Source organism: Podarcis melisellensis (assembly GCF_964234715.1).
Source record: "Podarcis melisellensis genome assembly, chromosome: 18".
NCBI classification, from domain to species: domain Eukaryota; kingdom Metazoa; phylum Chordata; class Lepidosauria; order Squamata; family Lacertidae; genus Podarcis; species Podarcis melisellensis.
The window spans coordinates 6,906,060-6,925,965 of NC_138536.1; the positions used below are offsets into that span (position 1 = coordinate 6,906,060).

Sequence of the window (19,906 nt, forward strand, 5' to 3'; positions counted from 1 at the left end):
CTTCTTTGGAGGTCTTTAAGCAGAGGCTTGTTGTCTTTGTCCATGGAGTTTTCTTGGCAGGGATACTGGAGTGGCTTGCCGGTTCCTCCTCCAGGTGGATCACGTTTGGTCAAAACTCTCCACTATGACCTGTTCATCTTGGGTGCCCTGCTCGGCATAGTTCATAGCTTCTCTGAGTTCTTCAAGAAGAAGAAGAAGAAGAAGAAGAAGAAGAAGAAGAAGAAGAAGAAGAAGAAGAAGAAGAAGAAGAAGAAGAAGAAGAAGAAGAAGAACAACAACAACAACAACAACAACAACAACAACAACAAGCAGAGGCTTGACAACCATATGTCAGGAGTGCTCTGATGGTGTTTCCTGCTTGGCAGGGGGTTGGACTCGATGGCCCTTGTGGTCTCTTCCAACTCTATGATTCTATGATTCTAAGGCTCCAGGGGGAGGTGTGGAAGGAGGGAAGAAGACAGTGCACTGAGGAGAAATCCATGTACATGTCTAGAGGTGATTTAGCGCTTTATTGGGGTGGGGGTGCGGATACCACCCCAAAGCATCTAAAACGGCTATGCATCATGAGCATTCAAGAGCCAGCCCACCCAATGGAAAGTACAACTAATCCAGAATGCGGCAGCTAGACTGGGGACTGGGAGCGGCCGCCGAGACCATATCGCACCGGTCTTGAAAGACCTACATTGGCTCCCAGTACGTTTCTGAGCACAAGTCAAAGTGTTGGTGTTGACCTTTAAAGCCCTAAATGGCCTCGGCCCAGTAGACCTGAAGGAGCGTCTCCATCCCTATCTTTGAGCCCGGACACTGAGGTCCAGCTCTGAGGGCCTTCTGGCGGTTCCCTCTGTGCGAAAAGCGAGGTTATAGGGAACCAGGCAAAGGGCTTTCTCGGTGGTGGCGCCCGCCCTGTGGAACGCCCTCCTGCCAGATGTCAACGAAATAAACAACTACCTGACTTAGCTGGTATTCAGCTGGTATTCACAGCCCATGTCGTTAATGTAGATCTTGACGAATTTTATTAAAATAGCTCCTCCTCCTCTTCTTCTTCTTCTTCTTCTTCTTCTTCTTCTTCTTCTTCTTCTTCTTCTTCTTCTTCTTCTTCTTCTTCTTCTTCTTCTTCTTCTAATTCTTTGAGATTTTGCATCTTTGGACAATCTACTGCTGTCTGAAACTGACTCATCTGACTCCTGAGTCGCTGTGAATAGGCCTTGCCTGAATCTGATGCACAGCCCTATTAATTGCTTTAGTTTTGGCCACTGTGAGCGTCGCAAGGTGAATATAGCGAAGGTTTCAGCAGAAGCCGGAACGCAGTGTGACGGAAACAGCGTGGTTTGTGGTGAGCGCAGGGCAGGGCAGGGCAGGGCAGGGCAGGGCAGAAACCGCGGCCTCACTATATACCTCGCAACAAGGCTCTAGACCTCATTCTGGGAAGGCCGCACAACTCTGAAATTAGGCAAGGCAGCAGTTTGCGGAGCACGCTGAAATCTACCAGGCAGAGTGCCTTAACCCGGCCTCGCCATTCTTAATTTATCCTGCTTTTTTTCTGCTGTGCTCTTCCTGTGGATTTCAGGTTGCTATGGAGATGCAGCAGTTCGCAAGCTAGGCAACTCTGCACCCCCTTTGTAATATGTCTCCGCTTCCACCCCCCTTTGGCTCCTCCAACAAATATTCGATGCTACTCTTAAAGGCGCAGGAGCCTCACATTGCGGGGTCACTGAGGAGAGAGTGCATTTGAACATGCGCAGAGTGGCTTTCCCTTCTCATGGACGGGCCAGCAAATAGGGACATTCTGGGATCAGACAGGAAGCTGGGATGGCTTTCGTAATTCCGGGACTGTCCCTGGAAAATTGGGACGCTAGGAGGGTATTATTTCACCATAAGGTAAAGGTGAAACGACTCTGGGGTTGCAGCGCTCATCTCGCTTTATTAGCCAAGGGAGCCGGCATACAGCTTCCGGGTCATGTGGCCGGCAAACCAGAGCAGCACATGGAAACACCGTTTACCTTCCCGCTGGAGTGGTACCTATTTATCTACTTGCACTTTGATGTGCTTTCAAACTGCTAGGTGGGCAGGAGCAGGGTCTGAGCAACGAGAGCTCACCCTGTCACGGGGATTCGAACCGCCGACCTTCTGATCGGCAAGTCTTAGGCTCTGTGGTTTAACCCACAGCGCCACCCGCGTCCACCATAGGCAATTCATATTGCAGCTCTCAGTTTTTCGAAGGGAATAAGTCCCTCTTGCCTTCACCAAGTAACCACTGTCCCCGTTTCTAAATCATGCACTGAGCTTCGGAATGCTATAGGGACGCCAGGAACATCTTAACATGCCAGTATGGCTGGGTTGTATGGGGTTACCTGTCTCCTATGTACAACGTCCTGTTGAACGTCAACATTCGTTGGATCCTGAGGCGCTCTGCGCCGCCATCTTGGCTGGAAAACCGGCCCATCCCGTTGCCCACGAAGACCGGGTAATGCTTCACATCTGGGGGAAAGCGAGAGAAGGTCAAGGGGAAGTTGGAGAAGTTTATTTACGTTTATGTAAATAATAAAGATCACTCTTCCAGTGGAAACCGGGTCCACAGCCACACCATGCAGCCGAAGCACATTCAGGGCATGTGGCTTGCCTCAAAGGATTCTGGGAGCTGTAGCATGCACCCTCACAGAGCTGTAGTAGTCGCCAACCTTAACATACGACAGTTCCCAGGATTCCATGGGAGAAAGTCATGTGCTTTAAATGTATGGTGCAGATACCTCCAGTAATGTATACAGATACTAGAGACCAGGGTCAGTAGATTATTATTATTATTATTATTATTATTATTATTAATAATAATAATAACAACAACAACATTTTTTTATTTTTACCCTGCCCTTCCCGGTTCAAAAACCGGGCTCAGGGCGGCTAACAACAAATTTAAAACACTTAATTATAAAAGCAGCCTAAAATACAGTATAAAAACATTATTAACAATAAAATTCAAAAATCCATTAGATAATCCCCAGGGCTAGCTGGCTGAATTGGTCCCACTTGGGCCAGCGAGGAGGCCAGGGGAGAATTAGCTGTGGGGTCTCAGAGCGGGTGATCTTCATTAAAGGGGAGAGGGAGGGAAGAGAAGGGAAATAGAAGATCAGGCTGAATTCAAATTAGAGGCCAGGCGGAATAGCTCTGTCTTACAGGCCTGACGGAAAGAGGTTAAATCCTGCAGGGCCCTGGTCTCCTGGGACAGAGCATTCCACCAGATCGGAGCCATCACTGAGAAGGCCCTGGCCCTGTTGGAGGATAGTCTGACTTCCTTAGGGCCCGGGACCTCTAAACTATGGTTATTCATGGACCTTAAGGTCCTCTGCGGGGCAGACCAGGAGAGACCAGGCATAGGCAAACTCGGCCCTCCAGATGTTTTGGGACTACAACTCCCATCATCCCTGACCACTGGTCCTGTTAGCTAGGGATGATGGGAGTTGTAGTCCCAAAACAGCTGGAGGGCTGAGTTGGCCTACGGCTGGAATAGACCCATTGGAATTAATAGACCTCTGAGAAGGACTCACATTGAACGAAACCCACCGTCTACCTCATAAAAACAAAAGCTGTCGGAATAATTTTTAAAAGTGCCTTTCAGATCAGGCACCTTCACCGACACAAAGGAGGCCCCATCTCTCATCCATGGTGCAAATTGAATAGAATGGAATGGAATCTTAGGGACATCTCAGACTCATCTAGTCCAACCCCCTAGAATGCCAGGAATGTCAGGTCAAGCATACATGACACACGGACCGCATGTGGAGTGCTATGTGCAGTTCTGACCGCCTGACCTCAAAAAAAGGACACCGAAGCGTTGAAAAGGGTTTCAGAAAAAGGCCAGCGTAATTATCACGGGGCTGGGGCAACTCCTCCAGGGAGAAAGGGTGCAGAATTGGGGAGTTTTTCGTTCAGTGAAAAGTTGAGTAAGTTTACAAAATTATGCCGGGCATGTAGAAAGTGGAAAGAGAAAAAGAATTTCTCTCCCTCTCATAACACTAGACTGTCTCGCCAGAGTGGTGCAGGCTCTGGTTATCTGCCGCTTGGACTACTGCAATGCGCTCCATGTGGGGCTACCTTTGAAGGCCGCTTGGAAACTACAATTAATCCAGAATGCGGCAGCTAGACTGGGGACTGGGGGCGGCCGCCGGGACCACATAACACCGGTCCTGAAAGATCTACATTGGCTCCCAGGACTTTTTGGAGCACAAGTCAAAGCATTGGTGCTGACCTTTAAAGCCCTAAACGGCCTCGGTCCTGTATCCCTGAAGGAGCGTCTCCATCCTCATTGTCCAGCCCGGAAACTGAGGTCCAGCTCCGAGGGCCTTGTGGCGGTTCCCTCCCTGCGAGAAGCGAGGTGACAGGGAACCAGGCAGAGGGCCTTCTCGGTAGTGGCACCCGCCCTGTGGTATGCCCTCCCACCAGATGTCAAGGAAATAAACAACTGTCTGACTTTTAGAAGACATCTGAAGGCAGCCTTGTTTAGGGAAGTTTTTAATGTTTGATCTTTTATCGTGTTTTTTAATCTTCTGTTGGGAGCTGCCCAGAGTGACTGGGGAGGCCCGCCCAGATGGGAGGTGTTTAGGCGAGAAATAAAACTGCACACCGTGTTTGTGGAGCAAGAAAGTCCCTTTGGCTTCGACCGCTGACCATTATGGGATGGGAGCTGGACTTCCATGACTTCTTTGATGGCCCCACAGATTCCCTTACTCTTGGCGAGAATGAAAAATATTTTTTTGGGGGGTGGCAGAGGGAATTAGGCTAGCCCCCCCCCTTTTTAAGTAGCACCAGCCCAGCTCCATCCTCCTTCGGCCACATCCTGTCCCAGCCTCACTTACAGTCGTCAAGGGCCACACTGATGGGACCGGGCTCTTCGGGGAAGAGTGCGTGAATTTCCCCCTCCAGTAGGAAAAGTAGGACGAGCGGCAGACAGGCGGGCCTCATCGTCTCCTCTCGGAGCACGCCTCACACCTGCAGGGGTTCAAGATGACAGAATAATGTTAAGCCATTAGCCGGGTGTGTTGTGGTCCGCGTTGATAACAACCTGTGGTGCACTGAGCCCCGATAAAACGCATGGGAGGCAGGGGGGCAGAATCAGAGGACCAGAGGGATGGCATGGCCAAGGAAGGGAGGGAGATAGTAGCCCACAGGCGTGGAAAGGGGTGCGTTGTTCTCCCACCCTCCAGAAATTTCCCTCACACCTCTGGATCTTGCACAAATGCTCCCCAAACCAGCTCAGGTAAAGGTAAAGGGACCCCTGACCATTAGGTCCAGTCGCAGCCGACTCTGGGGTTGTGGCGCTCATCTCACGGAAATGCCTTTTACCTTCCCACTGGAGTGGTACCTATTTATCTACTTGCACTTTGGCGTGCTTTCGAACTGCTAGGTTGGCAAGAGCAGGGACCGAGCACAGGGATTCGAACCGCCGACCTTCTGATCGGCAAGCCCAAGAGGCTCAGGGGTTTAGACCGCAGCGCCACCCGCGTCCAAGGTACGGCAGTAGTTCCTTTCAAAAATGAACTTCCCAAGGTCTGGCTGAAGCAAGGCATCTCACCTAAATTAATTCACTTTTGCTTTGGGAGCTCCCTCCCCCCACCCAAATGTCTCCGCTAGAAACAAAAGGAAAAGGAAGCCATAGAGGAAGTTCTGAATAGTTTGGTTTCAAAATGGTGCGTGCAACACCTGTTTTGTAGAATAACAAGGTGTGATGGGGCAGGGGGGTGGTTAGCTCGCCTGTGAAAAAGAGGATTAGGGAGAACATTTGCACATTGGTTTCCGACAGACAGATGCACTCGCCAGTTGTTGAGAGCCAACAGGTTGGTCAGCTGTCTGTGTCATAAGACAAGAAGCTCTTTTGATTCCCTCATCCTGATCTCTCACTGACCAGAGAATCCCAAATGACAGGACCTCCCCGCCTGCCCACATTGCCAGTTTCGTGTTTCAGACCCACAATACTGATGCTCCCATGTTCCAAGGGAGCCCAGTTACTCCCCACAAGTAAAGCATTTTTTAGAATCAAAGAATGGTGGACCCCAAAGGGCCTGCAGGAATCACAGCGCAATTTAAGAAGCATTTAACACTTAAGGAGGTAGCGAATCCATCAGTTTTGGTTTCTTTTAGTTTCTTCTTTTTAAAAAACACACACGCTTTTTATTCAGTTTTTCACAAACAAAAATAAAACAGTCTTTTACAGTCATCATTTTATGTCATCTTATTTACTCTGCGTATATTCACGCCCAGACTTCCTTCCTTCCCTGCTTCAGTTTTCTTAATATATATCTTCTCTTGCAGGTTCTTATTCACCTTCTATACACTTCACAGGATTTATGTTAACCCGGCTACTGTTTTTAAACTTCTACAGTTAATTCTTATGTATGCAACAAATTCACCCCACTCTTCTTCAAACTTTGTCCCTTTTTGGTCTCGAATTTTATAAGTCGTTTTAGCTGATTCTGTATACTCAAAAAATTTGGCCTGCCATTCCGTTACTGTTGTGAGTAATTTCCACATTTGAGCCACGAGGATCCTAGCTGCTGCTGTAGCAGATTAGAATAATTTATGATCTTCCTTTTTTACTTCCTCTCCTATTATCCCTAATAAAAAAGCCTCCGGTTTTTTTGGGAATGTATACTTTTTCGGGAATGTTTCTTTTAGTTTCTTATTCCCCCTTCCAAAGTTTAGTTCTCTTTCATTTGGAGAGAACACGCTTTTGCAAAGCTATTTGAAACGATGCCTTATGAGGAACGGCTAAGGGAGCTGGGCATGTTTAGCCTGGAGAAGAGGAGGTTAAGGGGTGATATGATAGCCATGTTCAAATATATAAAAGGATGTCACCTAGAGGAGGGAGAAAGGTTGTTTTCGGCTGCTCCAGAGAAGCGGACATGGAGCAGTGGATCCAAACTACAAGAAAGAAGATTCCTCCTAAACATGAGGAAGAACTTCCTGACAGTAAGAGCTGTTGGACAGTGGAATTTGCTGTCAAGGAGTGTGGTGGAGTCTCCTTCTTTGGAGGTCTTTAAGCAGAGGCTTGACAACCATATGTCAGGAGTGCTCTGATGGTGTTTCCTGCTTGGCAGGGGGTTGGACTCGATGGCCCTTGGGGTCTCTTCCAACTCTAGGATTCTATGATTCTATTTTCCCTAATACGATGCACTTTTGCACGTGGTTTTCACTACAGACGCAGTTCCACGAACGCTTTCCCCTGATGCACGCATTTCAATTCACCTTTCCACCCCCCCCCCCGTCTTTGCATTTCGGTACATATTACTTGGCTGGAGAACAGCACTACAAAATCTGTGTGGATTTCAAAGGGCGGGAAAGGGCAAATTTCAAAGGGCAGCTGTGTTTCATTTCCGATTATGGTTCCAGAAAGTAGCTTCACCATTAAACAAATTTGAATTTATTGAATTTGCCGTCAGCTCACCATCATCATCTAGTGTCCCCTTAGTATAATGCGCTTAAAAGCACACTTAAAACATTATATTTGCAGTTGTGTAGCTGAGTCATCAATCCAGACAAGGCAGAGGTGTTCTTGTTTTTATCGTAATTATTTCTATGAGAGGTGTGTGTGTACTATATATATATAATATAAAATTCTATCCGTGTTTTGATTGTTTCTCTCCGTATGTTTTTAGCTGGTTGTTGTTTTGATCTGTAAGCAGCCTTGAATGCCTGTCAGGGGAAAATTGGGGTTTAAATAAATATCATCATCACCACGGGTCACTTTGCCCTGTAGGTTTGCTCAGCTTTTACAGCGGAAAGGGGCTTAAGCAGGAGACCCCGTGAAATAGAGTCAAGAGTGGATTTCATGCTCTTTATTCAGCTCATAGTGGTGAGGAGGAATGTGAGTCCGCTCAAAGTATCTGCATTATATACATTATTTACACAAAGGGCTGCACGTGATTGGCTAATTCTAGAATTTTCCTGTAAGCCAATCAGGTTGTGGATTCACTTCCACCTGGAGTCGGATTGGGTGGCTCCTGCAGACCAATCATACTGCTGCATTGTTCTAGGACCAATCAGACTGCTGCATTCTGAATCCTATTGTTCTAGGACCAATCAGACTGCTGCATTCTGAATCCTATTGTTCTAGGACCAATCAGACTGCTGCATTTTGAATCCTATTGTTCTAGGACCAATCAGACTGCTGCATTTTGGATCCTATTCAACTCAGTACATAACACCCAGCCTGTCAATTTCTTCTTCTCTGTACTCTTTCAAACTGTCTTTGGAAAACAGAACTGTTCAGACAGGTGTTGGCAACATGGGTATTATTTTTCGCCACCCACAGACGCACCGCTGATGTCTTTACCAATGTTGTTCTTGTTGGGTTGTGTATTTATGTCGCACAACACCTTGTAATATTTGCTGAGCAAGTGTGGTTTATAAATATTTTAATGAACACGGCACATTCTAAGGCGGTGCACTAGATTCAGTCGAAGCCTGAATCCAGTCTGCTTTGGGCAGGACTGGACTTCAGCTGAGCTGGGCTGAGATACCCTCAATCGGCCCAGGATGAGCTGTCCGGACAACGGTCAGAAGGCTGGGCTGGACAGATCCTGAAGCTGAGGCTCCAAGACTTTGGCCACCTCATGAAAAGAGAAAGACTCCCTGGAAAAGACCCTGATGCTGGGAAAGATGGAGGGCACAAGGAGAAGGGGACGACAGAGGACAAGATGGTGGGACAGTGTTCATGAAGCTACCAGCATGAGTTTGACCAAACTGTGGGAGGCAGTGGAAGTCAGGAATGCTTGGCGTGCTCTGGTCCAGGGGGTCACGAAGAGTCGGACACAACTAAACGACTAAACAACAATAGATGCTTTATTAGATATAGCCTTCCTTCCTCATGTTTGTGAGTTCAGCAAGGAAGCTTAGATAGGCTAGTTTTAGCCTTTTAGTTTAAGTAATCCAGGATGCTATGGTATTCCCAGTAGTTATGTATGGAAGTCAGAGCTGGACCATGAAGAAGGCTGATCACCGAAGAATGGATGCTTTTGAATTCTGGTGCTGGAGGAAACTCTTGAGAGTCCCATGGACTGCAAGAAGATCAAACCTCTCCATTTGGAAGGAAATCAGCCCTGAGTGCTCACTGGAAGGACAGATCCTGAAGCTGAGGCTCCAAGACTTTGGCCACCTCATGAGAAGAGAAGACTCCCTGGAAAAGACCCTGATGTTGGGAAAGAGAAGGGGACAACAGAGGATGAGATGGTGGGACAGTGTTCTCGAAGCTACCAGCATGAGTTCGACCAAACTGCGGGAGGCAGTGGAAGACAGGAGTGTCTGGCATGCTCTGGTCCAGGGGGTCACAAAGAGGCGGAGACGACTAAACGACTAAACAACAACACTCTTTGCAAGCACTGCAGCGATTTTAAACAGCCCCACACTGAGCTGTGGCTGTGCACACCAGACAGCGGAACAGGTGCACGCAGCAAAACCGAGCAGGATTGAACCCTCCCCTCCTCAGCTGGAGGGTCCAATCCTGCTGGATGCAGAGGTCTGCTTCTCCAGGGTGTTCTCCACAGGGAATGCAGTGGCATAACCCCCCCCCACATTTCTCCAATTAAAATAGGGACGTCCCATTTCCATAATGATATTTTTACTACATTCAAACCTCGGAAGCTATTCCAGAAGCCCGTTCGGCTTCCGAAATGTTCAACAACCAAGGTGTGGCTTCTGATGGGTTGCAGGAGCTTCTTGCACTCAAGTGGAAGCTGCGCAGGACACTCGGCTTCCGAAAAACATTTGAAAACCAGAGCATTCACTTCCAGGTTTTCGGCGTTTGGGAGCCAAAGCATTCCAAAACGGAGGTGTTCGGGACCCAAGGTTTGACTGTATTAATACCCCCACACAGGTGGTGCTATGGTTTAAACCACTGAGCCTCTTGGGCCTGCCAATCAGAAGGTCAGAAGGTTTACCTTCCCGCCAGAGTGGTACCTATTTATCTACTTGCGCTGGCATGCTTTCGAACTGCTAGGTTGGCAGGAGCAGGGACCGAGCAACGGGAGCTCACACCGTCGCGGGGATTTGAACCGCCGACCTTCTGTTTGGCAAGTCCTAGGCTCTGTGGTTTAACCCACAGCGCCACCCGCACCCCAACCCTTAATAGGTATATGTGCATATATTGGAGCCATGTGAGCTGCACTTTTGATGACTAGGCTGTTCACCAAAGTGTTTCATTCTGAAACATTCTCTCTCTCTCTCTCTCTCTCTCTCTCTCTCTCTCTCTCTCTCTCTCTCTCTCTCTCTCTCACACACACACACACACACACACACACAAAAGCGCAATAAGTCCTTCACACACCCCTTCTGAGCCGAGGTGTTTTCAATCCTCATTCTCACCTTCAGCTGGCAGGTGATAATGGCATGAGTGTTTATGCACCAAACATGTGAGAATGTGAGAAAGATGAGGATGGTGTGTGTGAGAGAGAACCAGCATGAGACGGCGCATTATTTTATTTTATTATTTTATTTTATTGCCGGACCAAATATATATGAATAGACCTTAGCACTCTTTTAAGTCCCGGCCTTTCAGTTGGGACTTTTGAGGGTTCCCCAACCCCCATTTAGGGACAGGTGGTGGTGGGGAGGCACTTAATATTTTATCAAAACTTTTCCAAGCACATCCGTGACACAACACACACACACACACATGCCAGTCTCTTGATGCATTAAAAAAGAAAAAAGCATTAATTTTGGACTTCGCTATGTGCAGGCTAGGGGACGCAGGTGGCGCTGTGGGTTAAAACACAGAGCCTAGGGCTTGCCGATAGGAAGGTCAGCGGTTCGAATCCCCGCGATGGGGTGAGCTCCCGTTGCTCAGTCCCTGCTCCTGCCAACCTAGCAGTTCAAAAGCAAGTCCAAGTGCAAGTAGATAAACAGGTACCACTCCGGCGGGAAGGTAAATGACGTTTCCGTGCGCTGCTCTGGTTCGCCAGAAGCAGCTTAGTCCTGCTGGCCACATGACCTGGAAGCTGTACGCCGGCTCCCTCAGCCAATAAAGCGAGATGAGCCCCGCAACCCCAGAGTCGGTCATGACTGGACGTAATGGTCAGGCGTCCCTTTACCTTTAACTATGTGCAGGCTATGAAGCATTCAGAAGCGACGTTCACCCCATGTATTCAAAGCACTCACGCCACTTTTACCAGCCATGGTTTCCCTCCCAAACAATCCTGGGATTTATAGTTTGCCAAGGACTACAATTCCCAGCATCCTCAGCAAACTACAACCTCTAGGTTACTGTCAAAGCCATACAAGATTGTTTTAAAAAGTCGGGTTGGGGTGTGACCCCTAGTTTGCAGGTTTCAGAAAGAAGAGGATTTGAGAATCATAGGAGGCAAACCTTGTATTTTGTAAAAAACAACATCGGCGGAGCCATTCATATGCAACATTTAATCCCCCCCCTCCTACCCCCATCTTTCCTGAATGCATGGAAACATGGGCACCCATGTAAATGACACCCAAGGAATTTCATCTGCATGTTAATTACCCAGAGATCGTTGTCTTGATCCTCCTTGCTTTGCCAACTTTAACCAGACAACAGAGCTTATTTGTTTCCAACTCCCTTTGGTTATGCAGATCCGGACCAATTCAGAATCAGGCAACTGTAGGGTATTTTCCCCACCCTTAAACTATCATGAACTTTGGGACTGTTGTTGTTGTTTAGTCGTTTAGTCTTGCCCAACTCCCCCAAACAGCAAAGTCCTGATTTTCACTTTTTGAAATATGGCAACTCCAAGCATGAATAAAAGGTAAAGGTAAAGGGACCCCTGTTGTCTTTGTCCATGGAGTTTTCTTGACAGGGATACTGGAGTGGCTTGCCGGTTCCTCCTCCAGGTGGATCACGTTAGGTCAAAACTCTCCACTATGACCTGTTCATCTTGGGTGTCCTGCTCGGCATAGTTCATAGCTTCTCTGAGTTCCTCAAGCCCCTTCGCCACAGCAAGGCAGTGATCCATGAAGGGGAAGGGGGCGACAGAGGACGAGATGGTTGGATAATGTTTTCGAGGTTACCTGCATGAGTTTGACCAAACTGCGGGAGGCAGTGGAGGACAGAGGTGCCTGGCGTTCTCTGGTCCATGGGGTCACGAAGAGTCGGACACGACTAAACGACTAAACAACAACAACAAAGGGACCCCTGACCATTAGGTCCCGTTGTGGCCGACTCTGGGGTTGCGGTGCTCATCTTGCTTTATTGGCTGAGGGAGTCTCAAGAGTCTCCTCCAGCACCAGAATTCAAAAGCATCAATTCTTCAAACTGTGCTGTAAACAGCCATGTGACACGTAACAATCCTGTGTCGGCAACGAAAAGTGGAATGGAAACTCCCAACAGGGCCCCACTCTCTTGGGGACCAAAAAATTAAAGGGGGAAAAAACACTGGATGTACATTTCCAAAATATAAGATAAAAAACAAATAAAATAAAACCTACATACAGCAACAGTGTTTTGTGTTGTGTAGGCTCCTGTGATGCAACTCATGTTCCCCATTTGCTAGCCTAAAATATCACTGGTTTGCTCATTTCTATATGAATTACTTTGATATAATACATATTTTGTTATGTGCAAATGGCTTTAGATACATATTAGGTCCATAAATGACCATATAGCATATTAGGTAAAGGTAAAGGGACCCCTGACCATTAGGTCCAGTTGCGGCCAACTCTGGGGTTGTGGCGCTCATCTCGCTTTACTGGCCGAGGGAGCCGGCGTACAGCTTCCGGGTCATGTGGCCAGCAGGACTAAGCCGCTTCTGGCAAACCAGAGCAGCGCACGGAAACGCCGTTTACCTTCCCGCTGGAGTGGTAGCTATTTATTTACTTGCACTTTGACGTGCTTTTGAACTGCTAGGTTGGAAGGAGCTGGGACAGAGCAACGGGAGCTCACCCCGTCGCAGGGATTCGAACCGCCGACCTTCTGATCGGCAAGCCCTAGGCTCTGTGATTTAACCCACAGCGCCACCCACGTCCCTCATCCTTGGAAGTAGCAGGCTGTTAAAGGCACCCACCCACCCTGTTTTCTGGTAACAGCACCCAGTCTGAAGGCTGTACTCCTTGCATTTTTGGCAACACCCCCCCCAAAACCTTGGCTTTGCTTGGAGTAAGAAAAGTTCCCGAGGTGTGGCTTCCAGATTTATAACCCTTGGCAATGACAGCTTGACCAGTAGAGGAAAACATCCAGTCAACTGCAGCAGTGACCTTTCTGGGACGTGGAAGGGAAGAACACTCCTCGCCTACACAGGCCATCAGTGTGCAATCCCCAAATCACATGTGGCGCATGCTCAACACATCCGGAAATGAATGGGTGGGCTGAGCACCTGTTGATGCTGGCTCAACACCCAGCGATCTCCTTTCAAGGTGACTTCTAAGTCCATGGTGCCTGTCAGTCACATGGAAATAATAATGATAATAATAGCAAAGACATCACCTTGCCAACAAAGGTCCATAAAGACCATAAAGAGTTGGACAAACCTAGACAGCATCTTAAAAAGCAGAGACATCACCTTGCCAACAAAGGTCCGTATAGTTAAAGCTATGGTTTTCCCAGTAGTGATGTATGGAAGTGAGAGCTGGACCATAAAGAAGGCTGATTGCCGAAGAATTGATGCTTTTGAATTCTGGTGCTGGAGGAGACTCTTGAGCGTCCCATGGACGGCAAGAAGATCAAACCTCTCCATTCTGAAGGAAATCAGCCCTGAGTGCTCACTGGAAGGACAGATCCTGAAGCTGGCTGATTGCCGAAGAATTGATGCTTTTGAATTCTGGTGCTGGAGGAGACTCTTGAGAGTCCCATGGACGGCAAGAAGATCAAACCTCTCCATTCTGAAGGAAATCAGCCCTGAGTGCTCACTGGAAGGACAGATCCTGAAGCTGAGGCTCCAAGACTTTGGCCACCTCATGAGAAGAGAAAACTCCCTGGAAAAGACCCGGATGTTGGGAAAGATGGAGGGCACAAGGAGAAGGGGACGACAGAGGACGAGATGGTGGGACATTGTTCTCGAAGCTACCAGCATGAGTTCGACCAAACTGTGGGAGGCAGTGGAAGACAGGAGTGCCTGGCGTGCTCTGGTCCAGGGGTCATGAAGAGTTGGACACAACTAAACAACAACAACAGGTATCTAAAGTTATTTGTACATAACAAAATATGTATTTTATCAAAGTAATTGCTGAACTGAAATACAAGTTCTGAGATGATATTTGGAGCTTATATTTGGTGCTTTTGTTTGTGCTATTTATTTATGTTTTTTGTTTTAGGCTTTTCCAGGTAATTTGTTTTTGTGACTGTGTGGATTCCAGTTCGGCTACTGATTGATTGATTGATTGTGTGACTGCGGAAATGGAGAAAAGCCCCTCATCCAAACAATGACTATCATCAGTGCAGGTAAGAAAAAAAATTAATTATAATTTTTACCATCTACAATACTGTTGTGTTTTTTTAATGGTACAGTGCATTGATTATTGGTTTCATTTTATGAATCAATAGTCACGTTAGACAGTAAAATCCATGTTAAATTGCTGTTTTAGGGGTTGCTTTTTAAAGTCTGGAACGGATTAATCTGTTTTGCATTACTTTCTATGGGAAAACACGCCTTGGTTTTGGAACGCTTTGGTTTTGGAATGGATTAAGTTTGAGAACCAAGGTACCATGGTACATAGAAAGGAGCAAACCAGTGATATTTTAGGGAGCAGGTTAGCAGGCGGGGCCCATGACTTACATCATAGGAGCCTTCACAACACAAAACACTGTTGCTGGATGTAGGTTTTATTGTGTTTGTTTTTTATCTTATATTTTGGAAATGTACATCCAGTGTTTTTTTTCCCTTTAATTTTTTGGGGGGCCCCAAGGGATTGGGGCCCTAAGCTATAGCTTGTTTAGCTTATATGTATGGGGGCCACCCAGAGCTACAGACCACCCCTTGTATGTCAATTCCTAGCGGGGTCCCAGGGGCATTCGAAACATCTGGCTTTGTGGAGACGCCCGGACCTCCTTCCCATTTGAGGGAGGAGGAAATGAGGAACAGGAGTGAGAACAACAGAATTCAAAACAAACAAGCCCACAAGGATGATGAGTCACAAATGTCTATGGGGGAAGCCAAAGGGGATCAGCCAACATTCAGCTTCCTACAAATTACCTCGCTTGATCCCATCTTGCTCCAGGCCAAATTCAAGTGGATCACATCAGTGATTGAAGCCTTCCTTCAAAAAGCCTTCCTTCAGAAAGTTGGTAAAAGTGTTTGTTTATGCCACCAGGGCAGCCAGAGGCGGCAGAAAACTAGGAACAAAAATGGTGGAAATCCCAACAAAGGAGAAATGGGAACTCAAGCTATTTGGAGTACAGTATTCAGAAAGGGGAGGGAATTGGGTGGCGCTGTGGGTTAAACCACAGAGCCTAGGGCTTGCCGGTCAGAAGGTCGGTGGTTCAAATCCCCATGATGGGGTGAGCTCCGTTGCTTGGTCCCTGCTTCTGCCCACCTAGCAGTTCAAAAGCACGTCAAATTGCAAGTAGATAAATAGGTATCGCTCTGGCGGGAAGGTAAATGGCGTTTCCGTGCACTGCTCTGGTTCGCCTGATGTGGCTTAGTCATGCTGGCCACATGACCCAGAAGTTGTACGCCGGCTCCCTCGGCCAATAAAGCAAGATGAGCACCGCAACCTCAGAGTCGGTCATGACTGGACCTAATGGTCAGGGGTCCCTTTACCTTTACCTTTTATTCAGAAAGGGCAAAACTCACTGCTAAAAGAAGCAATCAGAAAGACAAGGTAGATGTGGAAGAACGGAGACCGTTTTCGGTCTATTTTAAAACGCAATACAGCCAAATAAAACTTCAAACAAGTTTTGACCTATGAGTAACGGCAAGATAATAGAAAATAGAAAATATTGCAATGTGGTTATTTAGGTAAATAGATATGTTCAAGGAGTTTGGCACGCAGTAGGTAGGGTTGCCATATGCCCTCTTTTCCCAGGACATGTCCTCTTTTCCAGGGGTAAAATTTCTGTCCAGGTGGATATTCCAAAATGTCTCTGGCTATGCAGAGATACCACCTTGCCGACAAAGGTCCATATACAGTGGTACCTTGGGTTACAGATGCTTCAGGTTACATACGCTTCAGGTTACATACACCTCAGGTTACTCCGCTAACCCAGAAATAGTACCTTGGGTTAAGAACTTTGCTTGAAGATGAGAACAGAAATCGTGCTCCAGCGGCGCGGCAGCAGCAGGAGGCCCCATTAGCTAAAGTGGTGCTTCAGGTTAAGAATGGTTTCAGGTTAAGAACGGACCTCTGGAACGAATTAAGTACTTAACCTGAGGTACCACTGTAGTTAAAACTATGGTTTTCCTAGTAGTGATGTGTGGAAGTGAGAGCTGGACCATAAAGAAGGCTGATCGCCAAAGAATGGATGCTTTTGAATTCTGGTACTGGAGGAGACTCTTGAGAGTCCCATGGACTGCAAGAAGATCAAGCCTTGCAGAAAGAATGAATCTTAACCCTCCACATAATCTTGGCGGCTTAGAAAAATCCCCAGCAAAAGTTCCCAGCCAGCCCTGCCTTCTGCAGGGATACTCCATTCCATTACTCAGAATTCCCCCTCCCCTGAGCATGCTCAGTCTCTCCCCCTTTCTGGATCAACCCTCCCCATGAGATTTGGAGCATGGCCAACATTCCTCCCCCCCCCCCCGCGAGTTCAAGGACTCTAGCAGGGACTCATACAGAGAGTCAGTGGGGCAGCCTCTCGTGCAAATCAATGTTTTGAGGCTCCATTTTTAGAAGCCATTTCTTCTCCCAGTGCACCAGAGGTTCTGCGTCCCAGACCGCAGTTTGCACATCACTAGGTTCAAGGCTGCCAAATTTCCCGTCAAGCTCTGTTTCGGGGGTTTGTTGTTTTTTTAAAAAAACCTAAAAAGAAAAAAGAGCCTGTCTGGGCAACATAATTGTGGGAACGTGAGACACTGATAAGGATCTTTCAAGCTGCCGGCAGAATATGAGGGGGAGACAAAAGGAATCAGGGAAAGGGGGAATCCTCAGGGAGGTCTGGAAGAAAGGACAGAGGGAAGGGCTGTCTGTCTGTTGTATTCCTACTTAGGAATAAGGTTCACAGTCTCTCTCTCTCTCTCTCTCCTCTGCCTCCCAAAAGGTGACAATGAACATTAAGACATTCATCACACGAGGATGAGAACATTGCTATTTCAAGCCACCCAATTAAAAACAAGAGGGAAGTGAATCACCCAAAGTCTGCGGGAACTTTGTTGTTTCTTCACGCCCCCCCCCTTCAATTCCACACACCATCAAAGGGGAAAGAAGCAGGGGGAACTATTTTAGAGACACTTCCGAATTTGGACCCCAAAGAGAGAGAAACATCTGCTTGTCTGCGTGTTTTCTAAAAAAACGACAGCTCCGTCGGTTAGAGCACGGCGGTTGCAGGTTCGATCACCGTAAGGGGGTTGGACTAGATGACTCTAGGGGACCCTGCCAACCCAATGATTCTAGCAGCAACATGTGCTCCTTCTTCCCAAGGGGCTGGGGGTCAGGGGGCAGAAAGAAAGAAAGCCTGCTATAAGGTGACTGGGAGGTCATGTTCATAAAATACATTTGAAGCACATGGCTTTCCCCAATATTCATAGGAACACAAGGCAGGCCTGCCGAATCAGTCTAGCACCCTGTTCTCAGTCGCCAAATACCCCACAGAACCCAGGGACTCATGCAGAGGTCTTGCATGTTTGATGCGCATAACTCCATGCAAATGAGGGCTGCCAGGGCCGGATTTATGTTTGATGAGGCCCTGAGCTACTGAAGGTAATGTGGCCCTTTCTATGCCCAGCTGTCCTTTGTCAACAACCAATAGTTGCTGTTTTTTTGTGTGTGTTGAATTTATGGTGCTGTGGGTTAAACCACAGAGCCTAGGACTTGCCAATCAGAAGGTCGGCGGTTCGAATCCCTGTGACAGGGTGAGCTCCCGTTGCTCGGTCCCTGCTCCTGCCAACCTAGCAGTTCGAAAGCACACCAGTGCAAGTAGATAAATAGGTATCGCTCCGGCGGGAAGGCAAACGGCGTTTCCGTGCGCTGCTCTGGTTCGCCAGAAGCGGCTTAGTCCTGCTGGCCACATGACTCGGGAGCTGTACGCTGGCTCCCTCGGCCAATAAGCGAGATTAGCGCCACAACCCCAGAGTCGGCCACGACTGGACCTTTAAATCCAGCACTGATAAGGAACACAAGGCAGGCCTGCTGAATTAGTCCAGCACCCTGTTCTCACAGTGGCCAAATACCCCATAAAACCTAGGGACTCATACAGAGGTCTTGCAGGCAGCCTCCTCTGTTCAATCGCATAACTCCATGCGAATGAGTGTCAGTTCTCTGTCTACCTCACCGTGGCCTCTCATGGTCTCAGACAGAGATAGTCCACACACACACACACACACACACACACACACACACACACACAGAGGCCACACCACCCAGGAACTGTTTCCCTAGAAAGCTCAGAGAGAGAATTTGCGGCTTTAAGCATGCCTAGCCCGGCCGTCACATTGCAAGCCACCGGGCTCCATGAGCCTTTCTTTAATTAAATGTATTCCTCACACTCCATTAGTATGGCCCAGCCAGCACACAGTTTGGCGGATTACTGCCGTAACTTGCTGGGGGAGAGGAGAGACGAGGGAGAGTAGCTTTTGCGTACGGGGTAGATGTACGAACAGACAAGTGCGCTGTCCAGGTTCCCTGGGGTTCTGAGTCATTAAGGTTCTCTGGCAGAGAAAGGGGGAAGAGGGGAAGAGAGGGAGGGAGAAAGGTGGGTGGGATGCAGGAGAGGAGAGAGAGATGCTCATTTTAAGCAGACTGCTTCAAATAATTTGTCCTCGGGTCTCTTCCCTTCTCACCAGTCAACACTCAGCCCTAGGCATGTATTTACCTCACGTCTACGGCAAGGAGAGCTTTAGATTCTCTCTGAGCATACTATGGTGGTTAAAAGGAATAATAGAATCGTAGAATTGTAGAGACCCACCTAGTCCAACCCCCTGCAATGAAGGAATCTTTGGCAGAAGGTGGGACTCGAATCCAGAACCCTGAGATCAAGAGCCTCAGGCTTAATCCACTGAGCTATCAATAGTGAACTACATATCAAATCCACACCCAAGCAAGCCCACATATTTCCCCCCCTGGCGGGGTAAGTGCTTCTACAGGTATATACCATTTTGTTCCTTAAATCATAGATCCCACAAGTTGGAAGGGACCCCAATGGAAATCCAGTCCAACCCCCCGCTAATGCAGGAATCTCTGCTGAAAAATCCCTGAGAGCTTCTGCTGAAAAACCTTCCAAGGTAGTTCCTTCCACTGCCAAACTGCTCTTACCACCAGAAAGTTCTTCCTGAGGTTGAATTAGGATTTGAATCCATTGGCTCATGTGGAATGGCAGAAAACAAGCTTGCTCCATCTTCCGTGTGGCAGCCCTTCAGATATTTGAAGATGGCTCTCTCATCTCCGCTTTTCTAGGCTAAACATACCCAGCTCCCTCAACCGTTCCTCATCAGGCTTGGTTTCCAGACCCTTGATCATCTTGGTCGCCCTCCTCTGCCCACCTTCCAGCTGGTCAACATCCTTCTTAAATTGCGATGCCCAGAACTGGACTGAGGCCTGAGGCAGTATTATAAATCGGTAACTCGATAAAAGGAAAATTGAGACCAACAAAAACCAAGGCACATGTAGGCTTCAGAACTTAAAAGGTCCACAGCCATTGGCTGTAGGAACCCTGTCACCTCCAGTGTGTCCAAATGAGACCTCTGAAGCTATTGGCTCAGCTGCTGAGGAGCCACGGAATATTTACAGACATTCCAACTTAAATAACCCTCGGCACACACAGCCGTGGCGATGAGTGCTGCTGGCAGATACAAGGGAGCAAACCGTGTCG

General features: G+C 47.9%; 1 protein-coding gene and 1 long non-coding RNA gene across 7 annotated transcripts in view; one reads left to right on the forward strand and one right to left on the reverse strand.

The window, feature by feature from the left end:
* The window catches only part of LOC309361041, a 559,475-nt gene that overhangs the window by 79,134 nt on the left and 460,435 nt on the right, over nucleotides 1–19,906 (forward strand). The gene's annotated exons all lie outside the window — the stretch shown is intronic.
* Nucleotides 1–19,906, reverse strand: part of SEMA6B (semaphorin 6B) — a 388,774-nt gene that overhangs the window by 41,243 nt on the left and 327,625 nt on the right. For 5 of the 6 annotated variants that reach the window (XM_081895459.1, XM_081895455.1, XM_081895456.1 and 2 more), the window contains 2 exons: nucleotides 4,851–4,983; nucleotides 2,352–2,478 (listed from right to left, as the gene is read on the reverse strand). In XM_081895459.1, coding sequence (XP_081751585.1) covers nucleotides 2,352–2,478; nucleotides 4,851–4,956 — 233 coding nt within the window. In that variant the 5' untranslated portion in view covers nucleotides 4,957–4,983. Of the gene's footprint in view, nucleotides 1–2,351; nucleotides 2,479–4,850; nucleotides 4,984–19,906 lie in introns of those variants that run through there. The other variant, XM_081895460.1, reaches the window with a different exon arrangement.